The 23,454-nt window shown below is 39.4% G+C and overlaps 1 protein-coding gene across 6 annotated transcripts; it reads right to left on the bottom strand.

The window, feature by feature from the left end:
* Positions 1 to 6,342: 6,342 nt before the first annotated feature.
* Positions 6,343 to 23,081, bottom strand: spata2 (spermatogenesis associated 2). Of its 6 annotated transcripts, XM_057326802.1 has the most exons (5): positions 22,744 to 22,974; positions 14,786 to 14,826; positions 14,330 to 14,443; positions 9,173 to 9,889; positions 6,343 to 8,995 (listed from the first exon to the last, which is right to left on the bottom strand). In XM_057326802.1, the coding sequence occupies exons 4-5, from the start codon at positions 9,482 to 9,484 to the stop codon at positions 7,724 to 7,726; spliced, it is 1,584 nt and encodes a 527-aa protein (XP_057182785.1). In that variant the 5' UTR covers positions 9,485 to 9,889; positions 14,330 to 14,443; positions 14,786 to 14,826; positions 22,744 to 22,974; the 3' UTR covers positions 6,343 to 7,723. The 6 variants fall into 6 exon arrangements, with proteins under 6 accessions (XP_057182785.1, XP_057182787.1, XP_057182784.1 ...); XM_057326804.1 differs by lacking the exons at positions 14,330 to 14,443; positions 22,744 to 22,974 and adding an exon at positions 22,982 to 23,057; XM_057326801.1 differs by lacking the exon at positions 14,330 to 14,443.
* Positions 23,082 to 23,454: the final 373 nt, after the last annotated feature.

The raw sequence follows: 23,454 nt of genomic DNA, 5'->3' as shown, positions 1-23,454 counted from the left end.
ATGCGTGCGTGAAGTCTAAAACTGTTGTTTTTTCAGCAGGGTCATAGGCTATTTAATATTTATGTAGGCTATTATATAATTTATATTAATGTATTAATATCATTAATTTATACATTATTGCAAAATTAAGATGTTTTTTTTCCCCCGATGTTTTGTGTCAAACCAAGATTTAGAGAACTTGATGCTTTCATCTCGAGCAGGGTGGATCACGTGTATGGACTGCTCACTGGCCCTCCCAAAAAAGACCATCAGACAGCTGCAGCTCATATAGAACGCTGCTGCTAGGATTCTGACCCAAAAATATGAGCACAACCCGGTCTCATGAATATGTATAAATAATTTACACATAAATCGTGTAATACTTACGCCAAAGTTAGATTTTGCGTGCATATCATACACCAATGTTTGCGTGCACCTCGCTGGAGAGCAGCCATTTTGAAATGTACATGAAGAGGAAACACTGAAATAATTAAAATAATACTGTTAGGTTTAGGGTTTGGGTTAGGGTAGAGGTTATAATATGCACTCACGCTAACATTAGGTTTAGGGTTTGGGTTAGATTAATAAGACAAATTGCCGGTTAATATGCACGCGGGCTAAATTGGCGTATCATATGCACGCAAAAATCTAACTTTGGCGTACGTATTACACGATAATGCAACGCGCGTGTTATTTATACGCAATTCATGAGACTGGGCTCGCACGTCAGCCCAATCATCAGGTCCCTATACCGGTTACATTTAGAATAGTTTTTTAAGGTATTATTACTTGTCTATAGACCCAAATACATTGCAGATATGCCTATTATAAAATAACCTAACAGACTACTCAGATCATTAGCATCAAGTCAGTTAGAGATAACAAAAGTTCACTCAAAACAAGGTGCATCAGGGTTTAGAAACTGACACCTTAAGCTGCAGGCATCAGATGCTCTCCAATATTAGCTACTTTTACATGCAGATTAAAAACACAATTGTTTCGTCGTGCATTTGTCTTCTTTTTCCTTCAGTTGTATGATAATTATGCACATTTTATTTCCTTTTTATTGTTATTTTCAATTCTTAAGTATGTTTGATTTAAAATAATTAACTTTTTTTAAAGATCTCTTATGCATTATGCATCCTTCTTTTTTTTGTAATTTCTGTAAATCACCATTACCTGTTTAAAATGTGCTATATAAATAAACTTGCATTGCCTATATTTATTTAAATCATTAAATGGACGCCAACTGACAACAAACCTACCCCAATTCTAAATTTACCATAATCTCGTAATTTTATTGCAAATAAATGCCTTTACGATCTGATGTGTGATGGGAAAAAGAGGCAAAGGGGAGGTTCGAACTCACTTACACGTAAACAAAATCATTTACATAATGCTGTTATGCATAACTGCCCTGATAGCACACATACATCTGGTTTACGTCTATTTGACGTCTGCATTTACATCTGCAAGACATCTACAATACATAGTTTGCTCATCTGCAATACGTCTCGGAGATGTCTGCTGTCAGACGTCATATAGACATCTAGAAGATGTCTGTAAGATGTTTATGATTTAGAATGGATGTACAACAGCTCTTTCTAAGATGTTTAGCAGATGTTTTTAAGCAGCAGATCTCCAGATCTTTAGCAGACGTATTACAGACGTTCAGACGTCTCCGAGACGTATTGCAGATGAGCAAACTATGTATTGCAGATGTCTTACAGATGTAAATGCAGACATCAAATAGACGTAAACCAGATGGATTGTGCTATCTGGGTGAGCGTTCAGACCGCCGCCGTCGAGAGCGTCAAAAATCTCTCTGGCCGCCCTGCCAACAACGCTGTAGAAAGAGTTTTGGGCGCGCTGACGCTCTGACGTAAATCGAAATCTTATCTTGTATTTAAAGGGACCGCAAGCAAACAAGCTTGTTGATCTTGTGCAGACTGACCACAAGAAATTGATCGGTGGAAAGAACTTTATTGTAGTTACACGTTTGCTAACGAAATAAACCAATTAAAAGCCATTTGTGTGGTGTGGCTTTTGTGTTCATGGTTAAGTGCTAGTCTAATTTCAACATTATAGGAGACATTTACTAGCCTTGGTCTTTAATTAACATTAATTTGTGTGCAACCTACATTACAAACTCTCCTGGTCGAAGTGTAAGGTTAGCTTTAATGCAGTTGGTCAAAGCTGTGTTATTTTGAGCAAATGAATTTCATTCCCGCTGGAAAACAAGCGTTCTGATGTTGCATATGTTGCATATAAATAGTTTATTTAATATTCTGCAGCAGTAACACTGTTGTGCATGCTCTGGAGCTAAAGTTAGCATGAAATTCCCGCTTATTTACAGAAAAATTATAACGTTAATGCACATCATCAGCAACTCAACAGGAAAACAAACAATCTCAGACACTTTGGTCCACGCATAATTTTTTTTATTTATGTCCCTGTACGCAAACAGGGACGCGTCGTATAGGATTGGGAAACCCGCCACAGCAATTACCAACTTCTCCTCCATTTTGCTTGGGAACTAATGTGGTCGGAACCAAAGTTTACAGGGCTGCTTTCTCTGGAATCATCTCAAGCGATGGACTTCTACGTTCTGATTGGTTGCCGCCGAACCGCGTCATAGCTCATTACCATAAAGTTGACCTGATTTCAACTCTCCTTGATGCCCTCAACGGCCAAGACGCGCCACGCCGCTCCTCGCCGCTGCTCGCCGCCGGCTCACATTGAAAATGAATGACTTCCGGACACTTTGACGCTCTCAACGGCGGCGGTCTGAACGCACAGTTAGTCCCAAACTAAAACTGAGAGAATGCTGCCTCGTCAAAATAGCCATCCCAAAATACAAAACGTTTTAACAAACATGATTGCTTAGCAACCTCTAAAAGAAGGCAGTATATATGGCATAGGCTATACCCACAGCCAGTCTGCCTCAATAGACTGAGAAACAAACTTTCATTTGGATATGATTTATTTTACTCGACAAAGCACATATTTTTTCTATAAAGAAACTCAGCTCGATGTGAATGGAGCGTATTATAACCTAAATATCCAGTGCTTTTGTGTTGGATATACCGTATACATTCTGCACAGTTAGCCGACTGTATGTGAACCTTTTTTTTATTTCATTTCGAGTTTCGTTGTAATTGAGAATCCGTAAATGTGCATTAAACAGCCTAATCAATTGGCTTTTATTTTCATAAAACATTCTCCATCATTTTTAGATTTTTGATCGTCAAAAGATTATAGCGTTTTATACTGAATGCATGCAGCATGTACAGTCTATATGTAAATAGAAAAACAAACGCGTTCTTATGGGAAATCATTTTTAACAGCCACTGTACAGTAAGCAGACATAGCCCCCAGCTGTTACATGCATTAAGGCCTTACACCGGTTGGCTCGTTAATAAGTGTTTCTTGTCATTTAATCAGTTGTCAGCGACAGGGTAGTGTTCCGACATTTAAAAACATGACCCAATAAACCAACTCAAAAGGAACGAAGAATATACAGGTGCTGGTCATATAATTAGAATATCATCAAAAAGTTGATTTATTTCACTAATTCCATTCAAAAAGTGAAACTTGTATATTATATTCATTCATTACACACAGACTGATATATTTCAAATGTTTATTTCTTTTAATTTGATGATTATAACTGACAACTAATGAAAATCCCAAATTCAGTATCTCAGAAAATTAGAATATTACTTAAGACCAATACAAAGAAAGGATTTTTAGAAATCTTGGCCAACTGAAAAGTATGAACATGAAAAGTATGAGCATGTACAGCACTCAATACTTAGTTGGGGCTCCTTTTGCCTGAATTACTGCAGCAATGCGGCGTGGCATGGAGTCGATCAGTCTGTGGCACTGCTCAGGTGTTATGAGAGCCCAGGTTGCTCTGATAGTGGCCTTCAGCTCTTCTGCATTGTTGGGTCTGGCATATCGCATCTTCCTCTTCACAATACCCCATAGATTTTCTATGGGGTTAAGGTCAGGCGAGTTTGCTGGCCAATTAAGAACAGGGATACCATGGTCCTTAAACCAGGTACTGGTAGCTTTGGCACTGTGTGCAGGTGCCAAGTCCTGTTGGAAAATGAAATCTGCATCTCCATAAAGTTGGTCAGCAGCAGGAAGCATGAAGTGCTCTAAAACTTCCTGGTATACGGCTGCGTTGACCTTGGACCTCAGAAAACACAGTGGACCAACACCAGCAGATGACATGGCACCCCAAACCATCACTGACTGTGGAAACTTTACACTGGACCTCAAGCAACGTGGATTCTGTGCCTCTCCTCTCTTCCTCCAGACTCTGGGACCCTGATTTCCAAAGGAAATGCAAAATTTACTTTCATCAGAGAACATAACTTTGGACCACTCAGCAGCAGTCCAGTCCTTTTTGTCTTTAGCCCAGGCGAGACGCTTCTGATGCTTCCTGCTGCTGACCAACTTTATGGAGATGCAGATTTCATTTTCCAACAGGACTTGGCACCTGCACACAGTGCCAAAGCTACCAGTACCTGGTTTAAGGACCATGGTATCCCTGTTCTTAATTGGCCAGCAAACTCGCCTGACCTTAACCCCATAGAAAATCTATGGGGTATTGTGAAGAGGAAGATGCGATATGCCAGACCCAACAATGCAGAAGAGCTGAAGGCCACTATCAGAGCAACCTGGGCTCTCATAACACCTGAGCAGTGCCACAGACTGATCGACTCCATGCCACGCCGCATTGCTGCAGTAATTCAGGCAAAAGGAGCCCCAACTAAGTATTGAGTGCTGTACATGCTCATACTTTTCATGTTCATACTTTTCAGTTGGCCAAGATTTCTAAAAATCCTTTCTTTGTATTGGTCTTAAGTAATATTCTAATTTTCTGAGATACTGAATTTGGGATTTTCATTAGTTGTCAGTTATAATCATCAAATTAAAAGAAATAAACATTTGAAATATATCAGTCTGTGTGTAATGAATGAATATAATATACAAGTTTCACTTTTTGAATGGAATTAGTGAAATAAATCAACTTTTTGATGATATTCTAATTATATGACCAGCACCTGTACTTCTCTCACGAAGGAGTCGAACTCCTGTCGCTAAAAGTGACACTGTGCTTAGGCGGAGCGGCAGCAGCACGTAGGGAGAGCGTTAGCAGCGCGTGCTCATTGTCCTTTCATACCGGTGTTCTGCCAATTTATGCATCCCTATCAAATTTTGCTACCTCCATACAAAACAGGACTAACCCCTCCCCCAACCCAACCCTTACACCTAAATAACCCCTCCCCCAACCCAATCACAACACGAGGGTAGCACAAATTTATGGGTAGCATAAATTGGCAGAACACCGGCAGCGTATGCACCGCGCTGCCTGGGTAACTGTTACCACAGTACAACAATGTAATTTATTGTTGTTTACATACAAGTTATTTACATACGTCAATGAGCAAAATATCTTCCAGAACTTCATCAAAGCGCTTTTAAGTAGATTGCATAACTATGATTTGTTATATCCGCCTGTTTTATGCTCTTTTAGATCTGTGTAGTACAAGTTATAAATAAAAAGCCATGGTGCTTTGAAGGATACGAAGTCACTTAAGGGTTAACTCACCATAGGAGAGAGTGACTGACTTGTGATGCGATCGCTTTTCTCTCACACATACGCAATATAAGCATATAACACGATGTCTATGTCGTTTTATCTGTTTTTTCAGAAGGTTATGATGACAGTGGGTTTCAGACAGTACACTGACAGCTTAATGCGATCGTTTCCCACTCCTTCATTTGCAATATAACATAACATCTAAGATATACTTGTATTATAAATCCTTTAAATGTGCTGTTGTGGTTTTGGCCAAAAACACTCCTGGCAAAAGTCTTTTTGAAACTCATGGCTTTAAAAACACATTAGACACCACTTACGTGCTTTAAAGGTAAAAGTGTTACTTTTTCCTGTCAATCCATGTGGACTTTGTCCGTGATGAATGCTCTCATCTGTTAACAGCACGCTGCTCTCGCGTGCAGTGTGAACTAGGGGTGAAACGGGTGTGACAGATGCGCAGGGCGTAATTTCCGGTCGCGGTTTTTTTCCTTGCAATGTTTTCATTATTTTTTTACTCCCTAAAGGATGTGATTTTAAATATAACGAAGTACAATACATCACACAAATCATACTTAAGTACAAGTAAAATTACAGATTTTAAAAGCTACTTAAAAAAGTACAAGTACACAAAGAACCTACTCAATACAGTAACGCAAGTAAATGTAATTCGTTACTTTCCACCTCTGTTATTTTGTCTGTTTTTCTTCTGCCCGTAGTGAAAAGAAGCAAGTCAAAGGTTTTGACTGAACTCACAGCAGACAAACAACAGTGCTTTTCGAAGAATTTTATTCTATAAAATCATCGCTTTTTTATCCATTTATTTGTATAATTAGTAGACTTTCAGTGACAAACACGTGTCCAGTAGCTCTTGTCTGCCCTTTCCAGCCTCATCGAGCTCTTAATAAAGATCAAACTTGACTTCTGCAATGACTAAAGCTTTGTTAAAGGCATGCCAGGGTCCAAGTTCAAACTCACTTTCTGCCAATGTGAGTGTTTGGCACATGGCACTTTTAACAGGTTAATCACCGGCTGTGAGGTCCAGTCACGGTAGACATGATGGAAACACATATCGCCTTCACGTCTTGTGCAAGCTGCTGTATCCCTGACAGTTTTGGCCCTTAGACAGACATGAAGCATTGAGTCCTGAATTTGTGCGCCTTCCGGCAACATGGAGATCACAAACAAAAGTAACACAGAGAATTACACACAAGACACTTTATGTTGATTGCGGCAAATAGGCGAATATAAAGTATACCGCACAGATGAAATTAGTCAGAGAAGTCAAATCAGTCCAATGTTATGAAAGTGTGCCAGTGTAATGACTAGAATGTCTTGAAGATAACTGAGTTTACAGTAATAAGAGTAAGATTTTCCCTCCCGCATAACACATGAACGAGAATCACAACTGTGCTTTATTGTCAGGAAAATACTGTCACACTGGCAAAAATCGTACTAATCACAAATCTTTTACTTCTGGTATAAGGATGAATATGAACATGTTTTTGTGAGATCCTGCCAGTCATAATACTCCAGATAATCATCATGTGATACAATGTCAATGTATCAAATGAACTTTTGTTCAAAACTATATAAAATGAAATAAGTGCAAGGATAATGTAAAAGAAAACTTGCATTGACAATGTGGTATGGAAATCAATTTTGCAAATACTGAGAATGTTGCTTGCAAAATATGCTAGTGGCCTCTGGTTTGATTTTCAACAGCAGCATTATGAACAGCACAGGCTGAGTTCTTGGGTAAACCTACAAGGCATTTCACGTTCTGATGCAGATTCACAACCTGCTGGGAAACCAGCCAGTAGACCAACAGACATAAATTTATAGCATCACAATTCAAAATGTATATCTATATATGTGTGTGTGCACTATGTTCTTCCAGTGTATTTTTAAGGTTGTTCACCCCAGACAACAAGTTTCAAGTTCTTGGATTCAATTCAAGAGAAAGTCTAACCAGAAGCCACTGTTGGAGTGATTTTCTCTGGTCATATAGCATTTTTTCTTTGATGTTATTGATAAAACACGGCTACTGAGGGGTAGAAAATCACATATTAGTGAGAGGAAACATCTGTCAACAAAAAGGAAAATAAATAACAAATCAACTGCCGTGCTGGTCTATCGATATACGAGGTGAGATATGGTGCCGGATTTGAAATTGAGCTGATGATTGGGCAGAAAGTTATGGTGAGGGCTTTTGCGTGTGCATGTATCGCTGGCATAAAGGCTAATGCACGGGTCGCACGACACCTTGGAGCAGTTCACGCAGGTGTAAGAGGCCCCCGGCTTGTTGCAGAAGCCGCAGCGGGAGCCGGCCACACTCAGACGCTCACCCCCGCCGCCCGCCGAAGTCACCGGCTTGCTGGGAAACAGCTTCACACTCGTCACGGTTTTGTCCAGCAGCAGTGCGTGGGACTGAGCGTGGGGAAGAGGGTGCGGGTGGGTGTGACAGTAGACGGACAGCTTCTCCTTCACAGGCATGTAGCCATCCGGAGGCCGGGACGATTTCATGTAGTCCTGGAAGCCGCAACAAGGCGCCGGCTCCACCGAGTGACAGGATGAACACAGGATCATGTCGCACCTCTGGCAAGAAGAGAGCGACGGGCAGCTGACACCACAGCCCTGGCACTTCATCATGTGACCCTTTAGAACCCAAGTGTCCCGTGATTCTCGTGGCTCCCGGCTCGGTGGCCTAGAGGGCGTCTGATGGCTAGCTGACCCTCGCTCAGTGTACAGGTCCACCTCGTCCAGGGAGGACAAGTGGTAGGGGTAAGGCTCAGATGGAGGTGACTGAATCGGGAAGAAGTCGGCTGCCGGGCCGAAGGAAGGAGGGGCCGCCATGGCATACAGCGAGGGGTTAGGACGGAGGATTTCATCTTTTGCATCCTCTTCGGTGTCGACGAACAAAGGTTCTTTGCGAAGACTCAGCGACGGCTTCAGCACTGGCTTGCTGGCTTGATGCCAGTGTCCCGCGCCGTCTGTTACATCCACTGACTTGGATGGCCGACCGCTTCGCCGCAGGTGGGCGCGTTCCATATCTGCCGGACGCACGGAAAGGCGGGACAAATCGGCAGTGATGCCATCCCGTCTGCGGAGAGCATCGGCGCAGCCGGCTGCATCCTCCCTGGTGTTCCTCCTGACCTCTACCACCTCCAGTTCCGAAGCAGAGCCCCGAGACATGGACACTACCTCGGCAAGTAGACGGCATTCGGCCTGGGACAGGAGCAGCTCGAAGGCCAGCTGTCGGAGGTGGGTGCTCGCACCCAGATGATCCCGGCAGTGGTACTGCAGTTCCTGGTCTCTCAAATAGCCCAAGGAACGCAGCAGCAAACGCAGGTCTGCATCTCCTATCACGGACTGTAACTGGTACACGTATGGCCCTGTAAACGTCTGGGAGATAGAAAAAAAGAATAAACTGGCTTTAGTAAATCAAATAACCATCCTCTAATAATGGCAGAATAATTTTCCAGCCCCAGGACATCATGATACACATTTTAATACCAGTGGTGATTTGATGTTGCTGATACCACTCCTTGCATGCAGTCAGTTATTCACACAGTTACTCACCTTTATGCAACGGAACTCTTTCTTCCACGGAAAGAGCAGCAAGTTGGTACAAATGGTTTCCAATGTTGCAAATGCCGTCTGCAAGGTCTTCAGGTTCGCACCCCTCTGAGTCCGCAGCGAATTTTCCACAATGTTGTAGAAGGGAACCGTGCGAAAGCGTTGACCTGGGTCCAGCTGATTTGAGCCCAGCAGTGCTGTCGCTGCAGAGATCAACGCCGCCTCAGTTGTAGCTCCACCAGCTCTCTTCTCAAGCCGATTCTCCAGAGATGCCACATACCTACGGAACAGGTCTTCTCGCAACTTGGCATCCATTAGTGGCAGCGGGCTGCGTGCTCTGCAACCTCCTATCTCAGCCCGCAATCCAAGAGCTTCTTTAAGCTGCGCCCCTTGCCATCTCAGGACCTCTTTCTCCACTAGACGCTGGACGATCAAGGAGAACGGTGAAGTCTGGTGGGACAAATCAGCAATCTGCGATCATCCCGGGTGGCAGTGCGCCTTTACGTAAAATACGCTGGGTTTAATTTGGCCACGTGCCTCGTCCAAGACTCTTTCCCGCAGTAGTGGACTGCATCTCTGGATGCTTCTTTAGTCAACACAGTTTAAGAGAGAGATTAAGTTTTCTCTATCTGTCAGGCGTTTGCGGCAGCAGCGGCCTGAAGGTCAGGGTCTGTGGAGGGAGGGGCGCATCACGCGTGCCATATTCAACACTGCCAGCTTCTGTAATGACACAAAAACAATACATGTTTGAGCCGCAGCAGCCTCACAGTACTTTATGAATCATAGGGTGGGTTGCACCAACAAGGATTAGTCTTAAATCTAGATTAAATCAACGTTTGTTTCTTAATTCTGTTGCACCAAACTTTAAACCTTGTTTAGAAATAATCAGGGTTATATTTAAGCTATCATTTGATCCAGGTTTTAATTTTACAGTAAATCTAGCGTGTTTCCGCTAGGATTTTGTGACACTGTGGCACTTGATGATGTCACACGCTAATTAATATATTTGTGACATCATCACATAGTTTTAATACTGCGTTCAAAACACCTCGGAATTGGGATATTTACCACCACAAACGTGAAAGTAACATCTGGATTTACTAACATTAAAAGTTTTTTTTTTCTGCTCTGACAGCTGGACACGCTGAACACTGTAGGTGTGTGTTAGAAATCTGAAATGGAGAGAAAACATTTTGCTTGTTTGGTTTTTCGTCTTTAAACCAAACTTTTAAGTCTTCAGCCGAAGTTTAAATCCTGACTTGTTGTTTCCCCTCGTTTACGCATTATGTCCGCATGCAGTCTTTTGCGGCTGTTTATACGCATTCGACCACAAGAGCGTCTACATTCCTGTCAGGCTATAAAAAAGATAAAAGCTAAATATAACTAAAAACGCAGTTATGAGCAGCAGGCTGTGTAATATTTTCACGTAGATTATGACTATTTGACATATAGCAGTGTCTGCCAACAAACATAAACAAAAGCATGCTTCAGAACAGTTTGAGAAGGTGCTTAAAATTTGAGCAATCGTGTATTATTACTATAAATTAGACTACTATCTTGTTCCCTGCAATAAACACGTACTCAATCTTTCTCAATCACTGATTGTGCACTGATTTGAAAAGACATGTCTTCAATAAATGTTTAATTTAAGCAGGGCTTGACATTAAGCATTGTCATGTGGTTGTCCTTCGGACAAGTAAATTTGTCATTCACTTGTCCGAGTACAAAAATTACTTTATAAAAAAAATATATTTCATTTGAATTATAATATATGTATATAATATAATCAATATAATTGTTTCGGATTTAGATTGGTCAAGTTTGCTTCTAAGCATTTTAACTAGTGTCCGCTTTGGCCACCTGAATTTGGTTATAGGCCTACTCTCCGTGACTATAAAGTGTGCTATAAAACAAAGGCAAGCAATAATTATAATATATATATATATATAATATATATAAAATTATCATTATTAGTGTTAAGGCTGTAAGTTCACTTTTTTCACATAGCACTGGTGCTAGAGAGGTTTATAGTTTGGTAGCACAGGCAGAAAACTGACAAAAGACATTCATGTTACATACAGATGGATAAATTAGGGCCATATCATTTTTAGATTACCTAAATTTGTTTTAATATTTCTAAGTTCTGTTTTTCCTTTTTTACAATACAATAGTGGTATATTTGTCCACATAAATTACTGTAGTATACTATATTATTTACAGTAAAATTGCAGTAAAATTCTTACTATATTGTTTTTGAACTTTACTATAGTATACAGTGTTTATCAATTTACTACAAGGGCACTGCAATTTTCAATAGCAAATACTATAGTACACTACAGTATCTTTTTGTCTGAGTGTTTAATGTAACGGGACTTTTATGTTGACGGGTCTTCTGGAAGATGCTTGTTTGAAGACATCTTCACTCAAACGCTGGTAAAATAAACTCTCGGAGCAACTCTGGAGATGAAGTTCATGTGTTCATATCCTCATACAGTGCAGACGCAGATAAATCTTCGACCATCACTCATGTTCAGTGTTGTGCAAGTTACTTCCAAACTGTAATACATTACAGTAGGGATGTAACGATTCACCGTGAGCCGGTTGAAAATCGGTTATAATGAGTGACGATTCAATTCGGTTGAGGCTTGAACTGAATCGCAATACATTTTTTGAACAGCAGGGGCCGCTATTTTCACTGCAAACCTAAACGTGGATGCTGATATTTCTTAAATGCAAAAAATCCAAGAAAAGCACAGACAGTATTAGTTTGTTTATATTAAAGAGACTTTTTCTATTATTAATTTGTTATAAAATCGCAGTTTACTTTTGTTATTTGAAATAAAACATTATTTTATTATGCAAAGAAACGTGAAGCATTTAAGAAATAATGCAAGGGAATTTGTTCATTTCTAATTTGTTTCAACTCATTTTTTAAAAATAAACCGTGAGTAAATCGTGAATAAATCGCATCGTGAGATCAGAATCGTGAATCGCATCGCATCGTGAGCTGAGTGAATCGTTACAACCCTACATTACAGATTACTTGTTACTGTTATTTAAAAGTAATCCCTTACCTTGCAATATTACTGTCTCAGAATTGTAATACGTTACATGACTCCTGTATTACTTTTGAGTTACTTTCACCAAAATAACTACAGAAGTAGAACTTAACATTCTAAAATGACAAAATGTCTTTGTATTTTTGTATTTTCAAAATACTTTTTGCCAATCAACCTCTTTATTAGACTGCCGATTTCTTGAATTAACTAGGCTATACAAAAAATAAATACAAAAAAATACTAAGATTAAATGCATTTAAATACAAAATACTATTACAAAATAATAGTATTTTGTATTTCAAATGCATGTATTTGAAACACTGCCCATCCATGCAGTCTAATAAGGAGGTTGACTGGCAAAAAGTATTATAGTTTGAAAATACAAAAATTCTAAGATTATGGTTAGGGTTATATTTATTGCTATATTTACTTATCTGAATGGTTTCCTAGGTATTGTATATATGATTTGTTCTGTTGAACTCAAAATATGTTTTGGGACATTTAGGAAAGCAAACAATTCTGGGTCACCTTTGACTACCGTTACAATCTTTTCTGCTATTGCAGTCAATGATGCCAAATAATTTTTAGTTGCTAATATTCTACCAAATATTTTTGTGTTCAACCGAACAAAGAAATTTATACAGGTTTGGAACAACTAGAGGGTGAGTAATCCATAACAGAATTTTCATTTTTGGGTGGAGTGTCCCTTTAAAAAAGATCCCATGTGTGCTCGAGGCCACGCACGGAAATGGACGAGAAACATGTTTTCTCTTCGTAAGACATGCAAAAACTTGCTTAAGAAATAAGCATGGTTAAATATATTGCATATGTATACAGTATGTGTACAATAGGTCTGAAACGATTCCTCGAGTAACTCGACTGATTCGAATACAAAAAATCATCGAGGCAATTTTTGTTGCCTCAAAGCTTTGTTTAATCCATTTAACTACAGTACACACGGAGCACTGCGTTTCCCCACGGACCGTTATTACTGACGCACAGCCCGCTAAACTCTATTCATGTTACAGGGCTCTCAAGTCTCACGCATTCACCGTGAGACACACGCATTTTAGTCTGTTCACACGCTCACACGTGTTTCTCATGCTGATAAATAACTGATAGCTTATTGAAATGGTGAACTGCTATTTTACTTAGTTTTAGTCTATTTTGCGAGTGAACTTGTTGTCCGGCCGCATTGAGTCCATAAAACTAGATTCGGACTTGTGGACGCTGAATCGACGCTGTGGACGAATTTACTCATGTCATCTGGCTGGTCTGCGTGAATGAACTGCACAGTTCTACACGTGCTACATGCGTGATGCTCATGAATTTGTCTGCGTCTGCACTTTATGAGGACATGAACACATGAACTTCATCTCCAGAGTTGCTCTGAGAGTTTATTTCAGAATATTTTACTGAGTGAAGCTAACACACTAAAAAACAAGCGTCTTCCGACGACCTGCCAAAATAAAAGTCCGGTTAACTCAGTATTTTTATGTGGACAAATATATTACTATTTAATAGTAAAAAAGAAACTAAAACTAATTTAGATAAACTAAATGCATCATGCATAAGCTGAAGTTAGTTGTTTACCTTTGACATTATTCTTTCTATTTTTATTAATGTTTCTTATTTATACATTTGTATTAGGCCTATATTGCATTTTGAATGTAATATGGCAATGGAATGTACTAAATGTGTTTAGTTTTCACAGATATTAATGTATGCAATTTCAAAAAGGAAACAAATTAGTTGTTTTACTCATTTTAAGAGACCTTTCTTATTTTATCTTGTATATTTAGTATTGCTCTTTAATAAAGAAAAAGTACTTATTATCCGAATACCCGATTAACCGATGGAAAAATCAGTAGAATACTCGATTACTAAAATAATCGAAAGCTGCAGCCCTAGTGTACAAGCACGTCAATGTTTTAGTTGTTCTAGACTGCGTATAGCGCTGCTCAAACGTGATATTTGGCAGCCGGAAGAATGAACTGTTGTACACTCGCGTGTGATTTCTTTCATTGTGCAACGTGACATGCACCATAGTACGAAACATTGGTAAAAACATTATTCGGATGCATTGTCTAATACCACCAACCCTCTTTGGTTGAGCTGAGCTTCCGCGTCCCTCCCTGCACTGTAGCCTGCCTGTCAGACACTCGTTCCCCACACTTTTGAGAACGGGTCGGTCCTGGAGTTGCCAGGTATTTATCTGAGTATGAATACACATTAAGAATCTCATCAATTAACTTTTATCCTTAGAATATAAATAAACATTTTGGCGGCCGCAGTACATTAGGAAAGTAGCCCAAAAACCCGCAACCGCTCTAGTGTTGTTACGGTACCAAAATTTCAGTAGTCGGTACCAATACCAGTAAAATTCCACGGTTCTCGGTACCAATTTTGGTACCAAAGCAAAACACCAGTACATGCTAATTGAAACACAATTTTATTAAAAAGCTCATTGTTAATATAAATGTATAGAAATACATAGAATGCCATTGTGTATACATGAAGTATGAGTTAATTGTTGTTGAAACGGTTGTGTGCTCACTGGGGTCTTTCATGCTGATGAACATCCTCCTCAGTCTGCTGCTGTATAAGACAAATAGAATAAACTTCAGTAAGTCAACTTACTGAACAAACATGCATTTGCAATATTAAAACAAACCTCAGTTTTTATACTGCATTTACACAAGATTACTTACATTAAGGTAACTGTATATTAAAATAATAAATGCAACAGAGAGATTTTTATTTAGATTAAATGTGGCTTTTTAAACCTAATATAGTTATCTATCCAAGACATACACATTGCTAGTCATACAGTTAGTATGATAGTTTTCTAGCACATAGATTTCAGATAAATAAAATAGGTACTGTAAACCCCATCCTTTCCTCCCATTTATTTTATCCCATTACAGTTATAAAAGCATTAAATGGTTAATAAGGACACCTGACTGGATTAGCATTGGCGCTAACAAATTAACAAGCAAACAGGGACTTTTGTTTTAACGTAACCTTTAACTTAACATATGATACAACATTCATAATGCAAACTAGTGTTGTCAAAAGTACCGGTACTTCGGGTCCAAGTCGGTACCTAAAAATAAAAAAGTTGTCGGTACCTAATTTTCATAAGACCCGGTACCACCGACGTACCAGGTCAACCGGGTACTGATGCTCTGTCTGACACATTGTCAGTCGGAAACTTTTTATAGACGCAACAAGACGTGATGAGCGGATAAGCGTGGCTCCGATCCACAAGAGATGCGCACAGAAATACTTCAGATTCAAGTCTTATCACGAAGAAAACAAACAGAGTTTGTGGTGAAACGAGGAAGCATCCGGATTTAAGTTAACAAGTTCAAGTAAGTTTCAAATTCTGTTCGCGTTTGCATTATGAATGTTGTATCATATGTTAAATTTAAAGGTTACGTTAAAATAAACGTCCCTGTTTGCGTGTTAATTTGTTAGCGCCAATGCTAATCCAGTCAAGTGTCCTTATTAACCATTTAATGCTTTTATAACTGTAATGGGGTAAAATAAGTGGGAGGACAGGATGGGGTTTACAGTACCTATTTTATATAGGCCTATCTGAAATCTATGTGCTAGAAAACTAGCATACTAACTGTATGACTAGCAATGTGTATGTCTTGGATAGATAACTCTATTAGGTTTAAAAAGCCACATTTAAACTAAAGAAAAATCTATCTGTTGCATTTATTATTTTAATATACAGTTACCTTAATGTAAGTAATCTTGTGTAAATGCAGTATAAAAACTGAGGTTTGTTCTAATATTGCATATGCATGTTTGTTCAGTCAGTTGACTTACTGAAGTTTATTCTATTTGTCTTCTACAGCAGCAGACTGAGGAGGATGTTCATCAGCATGAAAGACCCCAGTGAGCACACAACAGTTTCAGCAACAATTAACTTATACTTCATGTATACAAAATGGCATTGCTTTCTATACATTTATATTAACAATGACCTTTATTAATAAAATTGTTTCAATTAGCATGTACTGGTGTTTTGCTTTGGTACCGAAATTGGTACCGAGAACCGTGGAATTTTACTGGTATTGGTACCGACTACTGAAATTTTGGTACCGTGACAACACTAATGCAAACGCGAACAGAATTTGAAACTTACCTCTTGAACTTGTTAACTTAAATCCGGATGCTTCCTCCTTTCACCACAAAACTCTGTTAGTTTTCTTCGTGATATGACTTGTCGCGCATCTCTTGTGAATCGGAGCCGCGCTTATCCGCTCATCATGTCTTATTGCATCTACAAAACGTTTCTGACTGACAACCTGTCAGACAGAGCATAAGTACCCGGTTGACCCGGTACATTGGTGCTACCGGGTCTTATGAAAATTAGGTACTGACAACTTTTTTATTTTTAGGTACTGACTTGGACCCGAAGTACCGGGACTTTTGACAACACTACGCGGCTCCATAATTTTCCCCGCAACTGCATTTACAAAATAGCCCAATTGTGCGGGAAAACCACGACCCTGGCAACATTGGCGCTAAGGCTTACAGCGAACTGGGCGGGGCCAATAGCATCGGACCTCGAGCTCAGAGGCTGAAATCATGCCGCGTTACAATTAGACATGTGCCGATATTCGGTAATGCGATTAATTGTGGTAATGGATTAGCACGATGTTGTTATCGCGGGCACTTTCAAATACCGCGAAAATATATAGATTTTTTAGAACGTGTATTTGTTTATTTTTCATCAACCGGATAAAAGTACACTGCGTGTATGCTGCGTAGGAATAATGCGCACTCTGATCTAAACGATCCCGTTCCCCATGTGGAGATGCCTACGTGTGTGTGTGCACGCCCTGCTGAGCAAAAGACGCGTGCGCACTCTGATGTAAACAGTACCACACGGAGAGGAAGCGTGGCGGAAGGAGGAACGCTGCCGATGATTTATCCCCCTTCTAAAAGGGTGAAGTCTGAGGTTTGGAAATATTTTGGGTTAAAAGTAAGCCGAGTAATGAAATTTGACAGTGTGGCAGAATAATTATTTTAATTATACGTTGATGGAGTGCAATAAAGTCATACACTGCACAAAGTGCGAGTGAATTTGCTGTTTATAAATGTTTAGCTTGCTATAATACTTAACACACTGGCTTGGGTTGTTACAATAATAATATAAACAATAATAATAAGACATAAGTATATTTAAAATCAGTTAACAAAAGTTGTTCTTTTGCAGTTTGCACTTTATTCTGTTTGAATAAACTCACTTTATACATCATCTGTGTGTTGTTTTATTTATATTTAAATGTTTGAGGTTCTCTTTATTATTTAAAATAAAGTTGTAATCAAGAGGAAAACACGGAAGTTGGTTTATATTTTTATATTTTCAATGCTTCTTGATTTAAGAATTTTCAGATATTTGGACTAGAAAACAAGACAAAAACTCTAAGTAGGAAAGCATTTTTTGCAGTGCACCATTCAAGGATAAACACCTTTATATGATTAAAAAACGTTTGAGCGACAACTACGGTCTAAAATCAACAAGGATTGTTGTTAAGATGTTACATGAACTTAGTCAGGGCAAATAAACCACTGTAAATCTTCATTTCAGCACTCAAATTTTTGATGCGGCTGACAGGCTAAACGTGAGGTGTTTCTCCATCATGAAACTGTTACAGGCTGACACTTGAGCTGAGTGATACTAATATCACTGTACATTACACGCTGTGCTTTACTTGTAGGTCGAACAGTTCTCAAATCGACTTCATATCAGAGTAATAGCTTACTGATATGCAAGACAAATGTTAAGGTCGAGACTGAGAAGCATTTTTGCAAAGGGTAACGTTAGCAAACTACTGTAGCGATAACGTAACTTACAATCTTCATAGCTATCACAACAGCAGCCTCACGCCAAAAAAAATAAATCCAGCCTCACGCGGTAATCACCATTTAAACTGGAACACCATAATTTACAGCAGATACAAATGCATTCCGTCCAGCTCTCCAGCGAACTTAATTTAGCTGGCTACAAACAGGCTAATCTAACTATCATTTACTTCAAAAATAAGTTTCTTATAGTTAGCTTGTTCCTTCATGTTTTATGCATTGTTGCCAACTCTTTTCAATGGAAAGTAGCTAAAGCCTACCCGAAAAGTCGCTAAATGTCGCCAGATGACGTCATGCGCTAGTTTGCATATCAGTGACGTCATCACGTAGTATCTGACAAGCTAAGCGCTTCAGGTCTGCTTCATATCTCTACTCTCTGAGCGGTTGTATACAGTATTATATTAAAACAATACACCCAAATGCACAATAAATAGGCTCTTAATGACTTATTTTTCTGTTTCTGTTGGCAGACATCAAAAAAACTATGTAATAGTGAGTGAACTCAACCACTTAAAACTAGCAGTCACTTTCGTTGAACAGCTAAAGTCCGTTTGTGTTCATGTGTCCATACAGTCATCGCGTTTTAAATCATAAATGCTCAAACAAGGTCAATAAGTGATTAGTTCTTGGAAACACTGTTTGTACATGCCTCTCTCATTCACACGCGCGTCAGTGCGGTCTGAACTGAATGTGCTGCTTCTCCCTGCCGCTCACTGAACAGAGGCGGTGCTGCGCTGGGAGGGCAAAAACTCGCTCTCGCGGGGCAATAGACGTGTAGCAGAATGTTTCGCTAAGTCGCCAAGGCTCATTCAGAAAGTAGCTAAATTTGTCGCTAGTCGCTTTTTGAAAAATAAGTCGCTAAAGGGGTCTGAAAAGTCGCTAAATCTAGTGACAAAGTCACCAAGTTGGCAACACTGGTTTTACGTAGCCTCTGGAAATATGGACAGTTGCCTGCAGCGTCTGAAAGTGAGGCTTCAGGATTGAGATTGGTTGGATGATGAGGGAAAGAACATTAAGGTGAGCCAATCAGAGGCAGAGTAGGGCGGGTCCATCACTTTGCCAACAGGGGAAAAAAACGCTACAGGTGACATGAGACAGATGACTCGCAGATACGACGACCGACGCCCCCCCACAATTTTTTTTTACAGATCTACACGATTCACGTGAATGACCTATTTCAAGGTGAAAACAGCGAATTTCGCCGAAAGGTGACAAGTTTGCACCCCTGTTTAAGCAATATTCTGTATCACTTCTTATTACTTAATTAGATTTTATGAGATGAAAGTGGAAAAAATAAAATCGGCAAAACATATCGGCAATCGGCTGGCCTGATTTATAAAAATTGCCATCGGCCAGAGAAAAACCTATACCCATATAGTGACTGTGAGTTGAGTGTAGTTTAGCTTATTAGAAGCACTGGAAGCGGTCTGAATATTTTGCGTCTTCATACGAAATAACTCTTTTTAAACCTCTGATTTAACTGTAAACTGTTGGATTGATGCAACGCACTATGTGTTAAACATGTAACATATCATCTCTTCTCGTTGTGTTCTAACTATTATTTACTTTGGGGAGCAAAATGATCCCCAGGACTTCAGAAGGAGTAGGTGCTTTAAGCGCATCATTGTGCGTCCGGGATGCGCATAACTGTAAATAACGAAGCGAATGCATTAAGCGCATCATTCTGAGTTCAGGGTGCGCGGGCTCGCTTTAACGCCACTCTGCATTAGAGTCTTTTATACGGTGATAGTTTTGTACAATAAACAGAGACAGATAGTAGTATTTTTACTCAATTACATTGAGACTGAAAATAGAGTCGGATATTGGAGGGACAAAATACAGAGCATATATCATGCTCTAGTATTTCATAAACACATTTTTAAATGTTTTTACATTTAGCAGACGCTTTTATCCAAAGCGACCTACAGATGAGGGAAACAATGGAAGCAATTGGAACAACATAAGGACAACAAAAAGCATAAGTGCAATAAAAAAACTGGTCTCATATAGCCTACCACAGTATACAGATTTAAGTTTTTTTTATTTTAAGTTTTTTTTACTTTTAAAATTAAAACTACTTAATTAAAAGAAGATAATGATTTAAATGTAAACACAGATGATTAAAATGTTAAAACAACAATATTTATTTATAAAATGTAGTGGAGTAAAAAGTATGATTTGCTTTATAATGATATTGAAAATACTAGAACTTATTGTTTATTTGCAGAGTTTGCCAAAGTATTAATAAAGTAATCCAAAAAATCTTAATTTTTTACTAATATCTTTATTAGATTAAAAATCTAATATTTACTTTGATTAGTTGACTAATCGAGAAAAAAAACGTTAGTCAACAATTAAAATAATCGTTAGTTGCAGCCCTAGTATCGTTACACCCCTAATGGCAATGGAATGAACAAAATGGGTAGGGATGCACCGAATGTTCGGCCACCGAAAATGTTCGGCCACCGAAAATAGCAAAAAACGCAAGTTCGGTGTTCGGACGAATTTGTGAAGTGGCCGAATAAATTTTACCGAACATGACTCGTGATACGATCAAGCAGCAACCAGCGCAGATAGAGAGAGAGAGAGAGAGACACGCGTGTGCTTCATTACTGCCGCAAACATTTTGGCAGTGCGTGTGGGTGTGTGCGTGCGCGTGTGTGTGGAGCATTTTAAAGTGTCAGAGAAAGACACAGCACGGGACTTGCCGCACGGAAGTATATTTCCAAATGAAAGTGTCTTTACCGGTCGGTAACTTTACTTCAGACGGAAGCGGGCTGTCTGACAGCCCCGCCGCTCGCGACATCCTTTGACATCATATAGTGGTCGCGTGCACACAGTTCCCTGTACTAAACAACTTGTCAAAGTATGTTCGGTGCATCCACGAGTGCACCTTCTAGAACAGTCAGCTTTTGTGGGCGGAGTTTGGAAGAGAGACGTGAACTGAAATGGTTGTCAGTCAGCATCAGTCAGAATTGCTTGCATTGGATGTTTTTTTTTTCTCAAATCATTTTGCAATGTAGCCTATCATAATCCAACAGTTTTAGTTTATTCGTATTTTTAGTTTATAGGCCTAATGTGGAATGACACTTTTTAAAGAACTGTTTTGTTGTAGGGGTACAGAGTAACTTACATTACATTCTTTTAGCAGACAGTTATAGGCCTAATTAATATAGGCTATTCATGAAGGGAGAGGGCTCAATATTTTGTTTGAATTTACTTTGTTTTGCTCAATTTTATATTAAGTTGTATTGTATTTTATTGAAAAGCAAGATACATTATAAAAAGCACATTTTGACTATTCAGTTTGTGCAATAGTGAAAAAAATGGCTTAATAAATAGAAGAAATGCAAAAAACTATGTTCGGTATTATTCGGCCTTCGGCCAAGTGTTTCACATCATGTTCGGCTTTGGCCAAGAATTTTCATTTTGGTGCATCCCTAAAAATGGGTTTAGTTTTCCCAGATATGATAATAAATAGATATTCGGCAATAAAAATGTTCATTTTTCTAAAAAGGAAACAAATTAGTTGTTCATTTCAAGAGACCTGTCTTGATTTCTCTTGTATATTTAGTATTGCTCTTTATTAAAGAAAAAGTACTCATTATCCGAATACTCGATTATTCTATGGAATAATTGGTAGAATACTAAAATAATCGATAGCTACAGCTCTAAAGTATAGAAAGAATAGGGATAGTCAAAAGTTTTTCATTATGTAATAACCTGAATGTTTACTAAAGTCTTATTGTGTTGTCTTTTACATTGCTGTTGGATGACTTTGTCATTCCTGAGTTTTCATTTTGTTGAAATCCAACTGACACTTGACTTGCATGACCACACAATACATCTAGAAATGATGATTAAATGAAATAATTGAAATGGTCTCTTCATTTTTTTCTGCGGCTGTTACCTATATATACACTTTTTCTAACTCTGCTTAAAGCTATGTTTTGCATTTCCTTGTACAATTGTCTGTCAAGATTTTGAGCCATGAATTTTCGTTGTGCCAGAGGAATGTGTCACTACTAGGGCAAAGTAAAAGCTTGCTTTGCTTGTTGACGTGTGTCAGATCTTCAGTAGACTGTTGTTATGGATTCGCTCAGGGCAGTCTTTGCACGATCGAAGTTACGTTGCGGTTATAAAAGAGTACTTCACAACTGCTCTGTTCACTCACACTTCGTTAATACTGAATGCATGAGCTCAAAAGCACATCTATCAAAGTGAACACATACATGCAATGTCTCTAGTAAGACTTTTAATTGTTCCCCTGCTCTTTGATTTCAGTCGTATTGTGAGCTGACGGAGACTGCTTTTAGCAAACAACTAGCATTACATATAGTGTAAATGGCGTCCATCTGCCTGAAAACATGCACGCAGCAGGAATAACAACAACACGAGACCCATGACTGTCACTGAATGAACAAACTGACACTCGTCATGTTCAGGTGCTTGTGAAGCAGTGCGTTACTGGTGACGTGTGTTAGCCACAGAGCTAATCTTACAGTCTCCCGTCCTGACAGTCAATAGCGTTGTCAACAGCGTCTCATCTCGTTTCTTAAACAGCATTAATATAAGGACCGCGAATAAATAACGGTCGTCAATCTTCTAGAAATGTTTTAGACCTCATACCTTTTAGTATGACCGATGACATATGCAGTTAGCACTGCATCGCAGCTACGTTAGCGCAGCTGAGGGGCCCTTCAAACACACACACGCAAGCAAGCACACAACATCCCACAATCACTACTTTAACAGTAACCTCCAAAGAAAAGGCACACATGGATGAATAATACAACACTACAATGCCTGGTCAGCGTCCGCATCGTCAATGATGCAGCCATCCTGCTCATCGTCCAGCACCGCTTACCTTCATGTTACACTGGAAATCCCCACCGCCGCACTGCGCATGCGCCACACAGCACTTTCCCGCAGAATCAGCTTTGAGAATCGTTCAGCGAGTCGGTTTGCTTGAATGATTCGATACATTGGAGTCGTCGCTCGAAAATGTTCCCAGAAGTCCCCGCGCGGCTTTTTTCGCCAACATTATTTTAAGGCTTCAATGGCCACGTCGTCACCTTGTTGGCGCTTCAGTTTTATACCATGTCCCAGTGGTCTAACCGATGGTCATGTTTTAAAGACAACATCTGCCATGCTTCTGTCAGGTACGTGTAGCCGTACGTTACTTAGCTCATCACAGACTGATCTCGCCGAGTGACTCGTGCACGCCTTCCGAATCGCTTCGATCGAAGAACCGACTCAACAGAACGTGAATCAAATAGCCAGAAAGCGCTCAAAACACTACTTGAAAAGACTAAACACGCCACTGACGTGCGTTACTGT

This window comes from Triplophysa rosa, unplaced genomic scaffold, assembly GCF_024868665.1.
Source record: "Triplophysa rosa unplaced genomic scaffold, Trosa_1v2 scaffold137_ERROPOS1633012, whole genome shotgun sequence".
In the NCBI taxonomy this organism is placed as follows: domain Eukaryota; kingdom Metazoa; phylum Chordata; class Actinopteri; order Cypriniformes; family Nemacheilidae; genus Triplophysa; species Triplophysa rosa.
The sequence above is the reverse complement of the archived record's forward strand: the minus strand, read 5'-3'. Positions and strand labels throughout refer to the sequence as shown.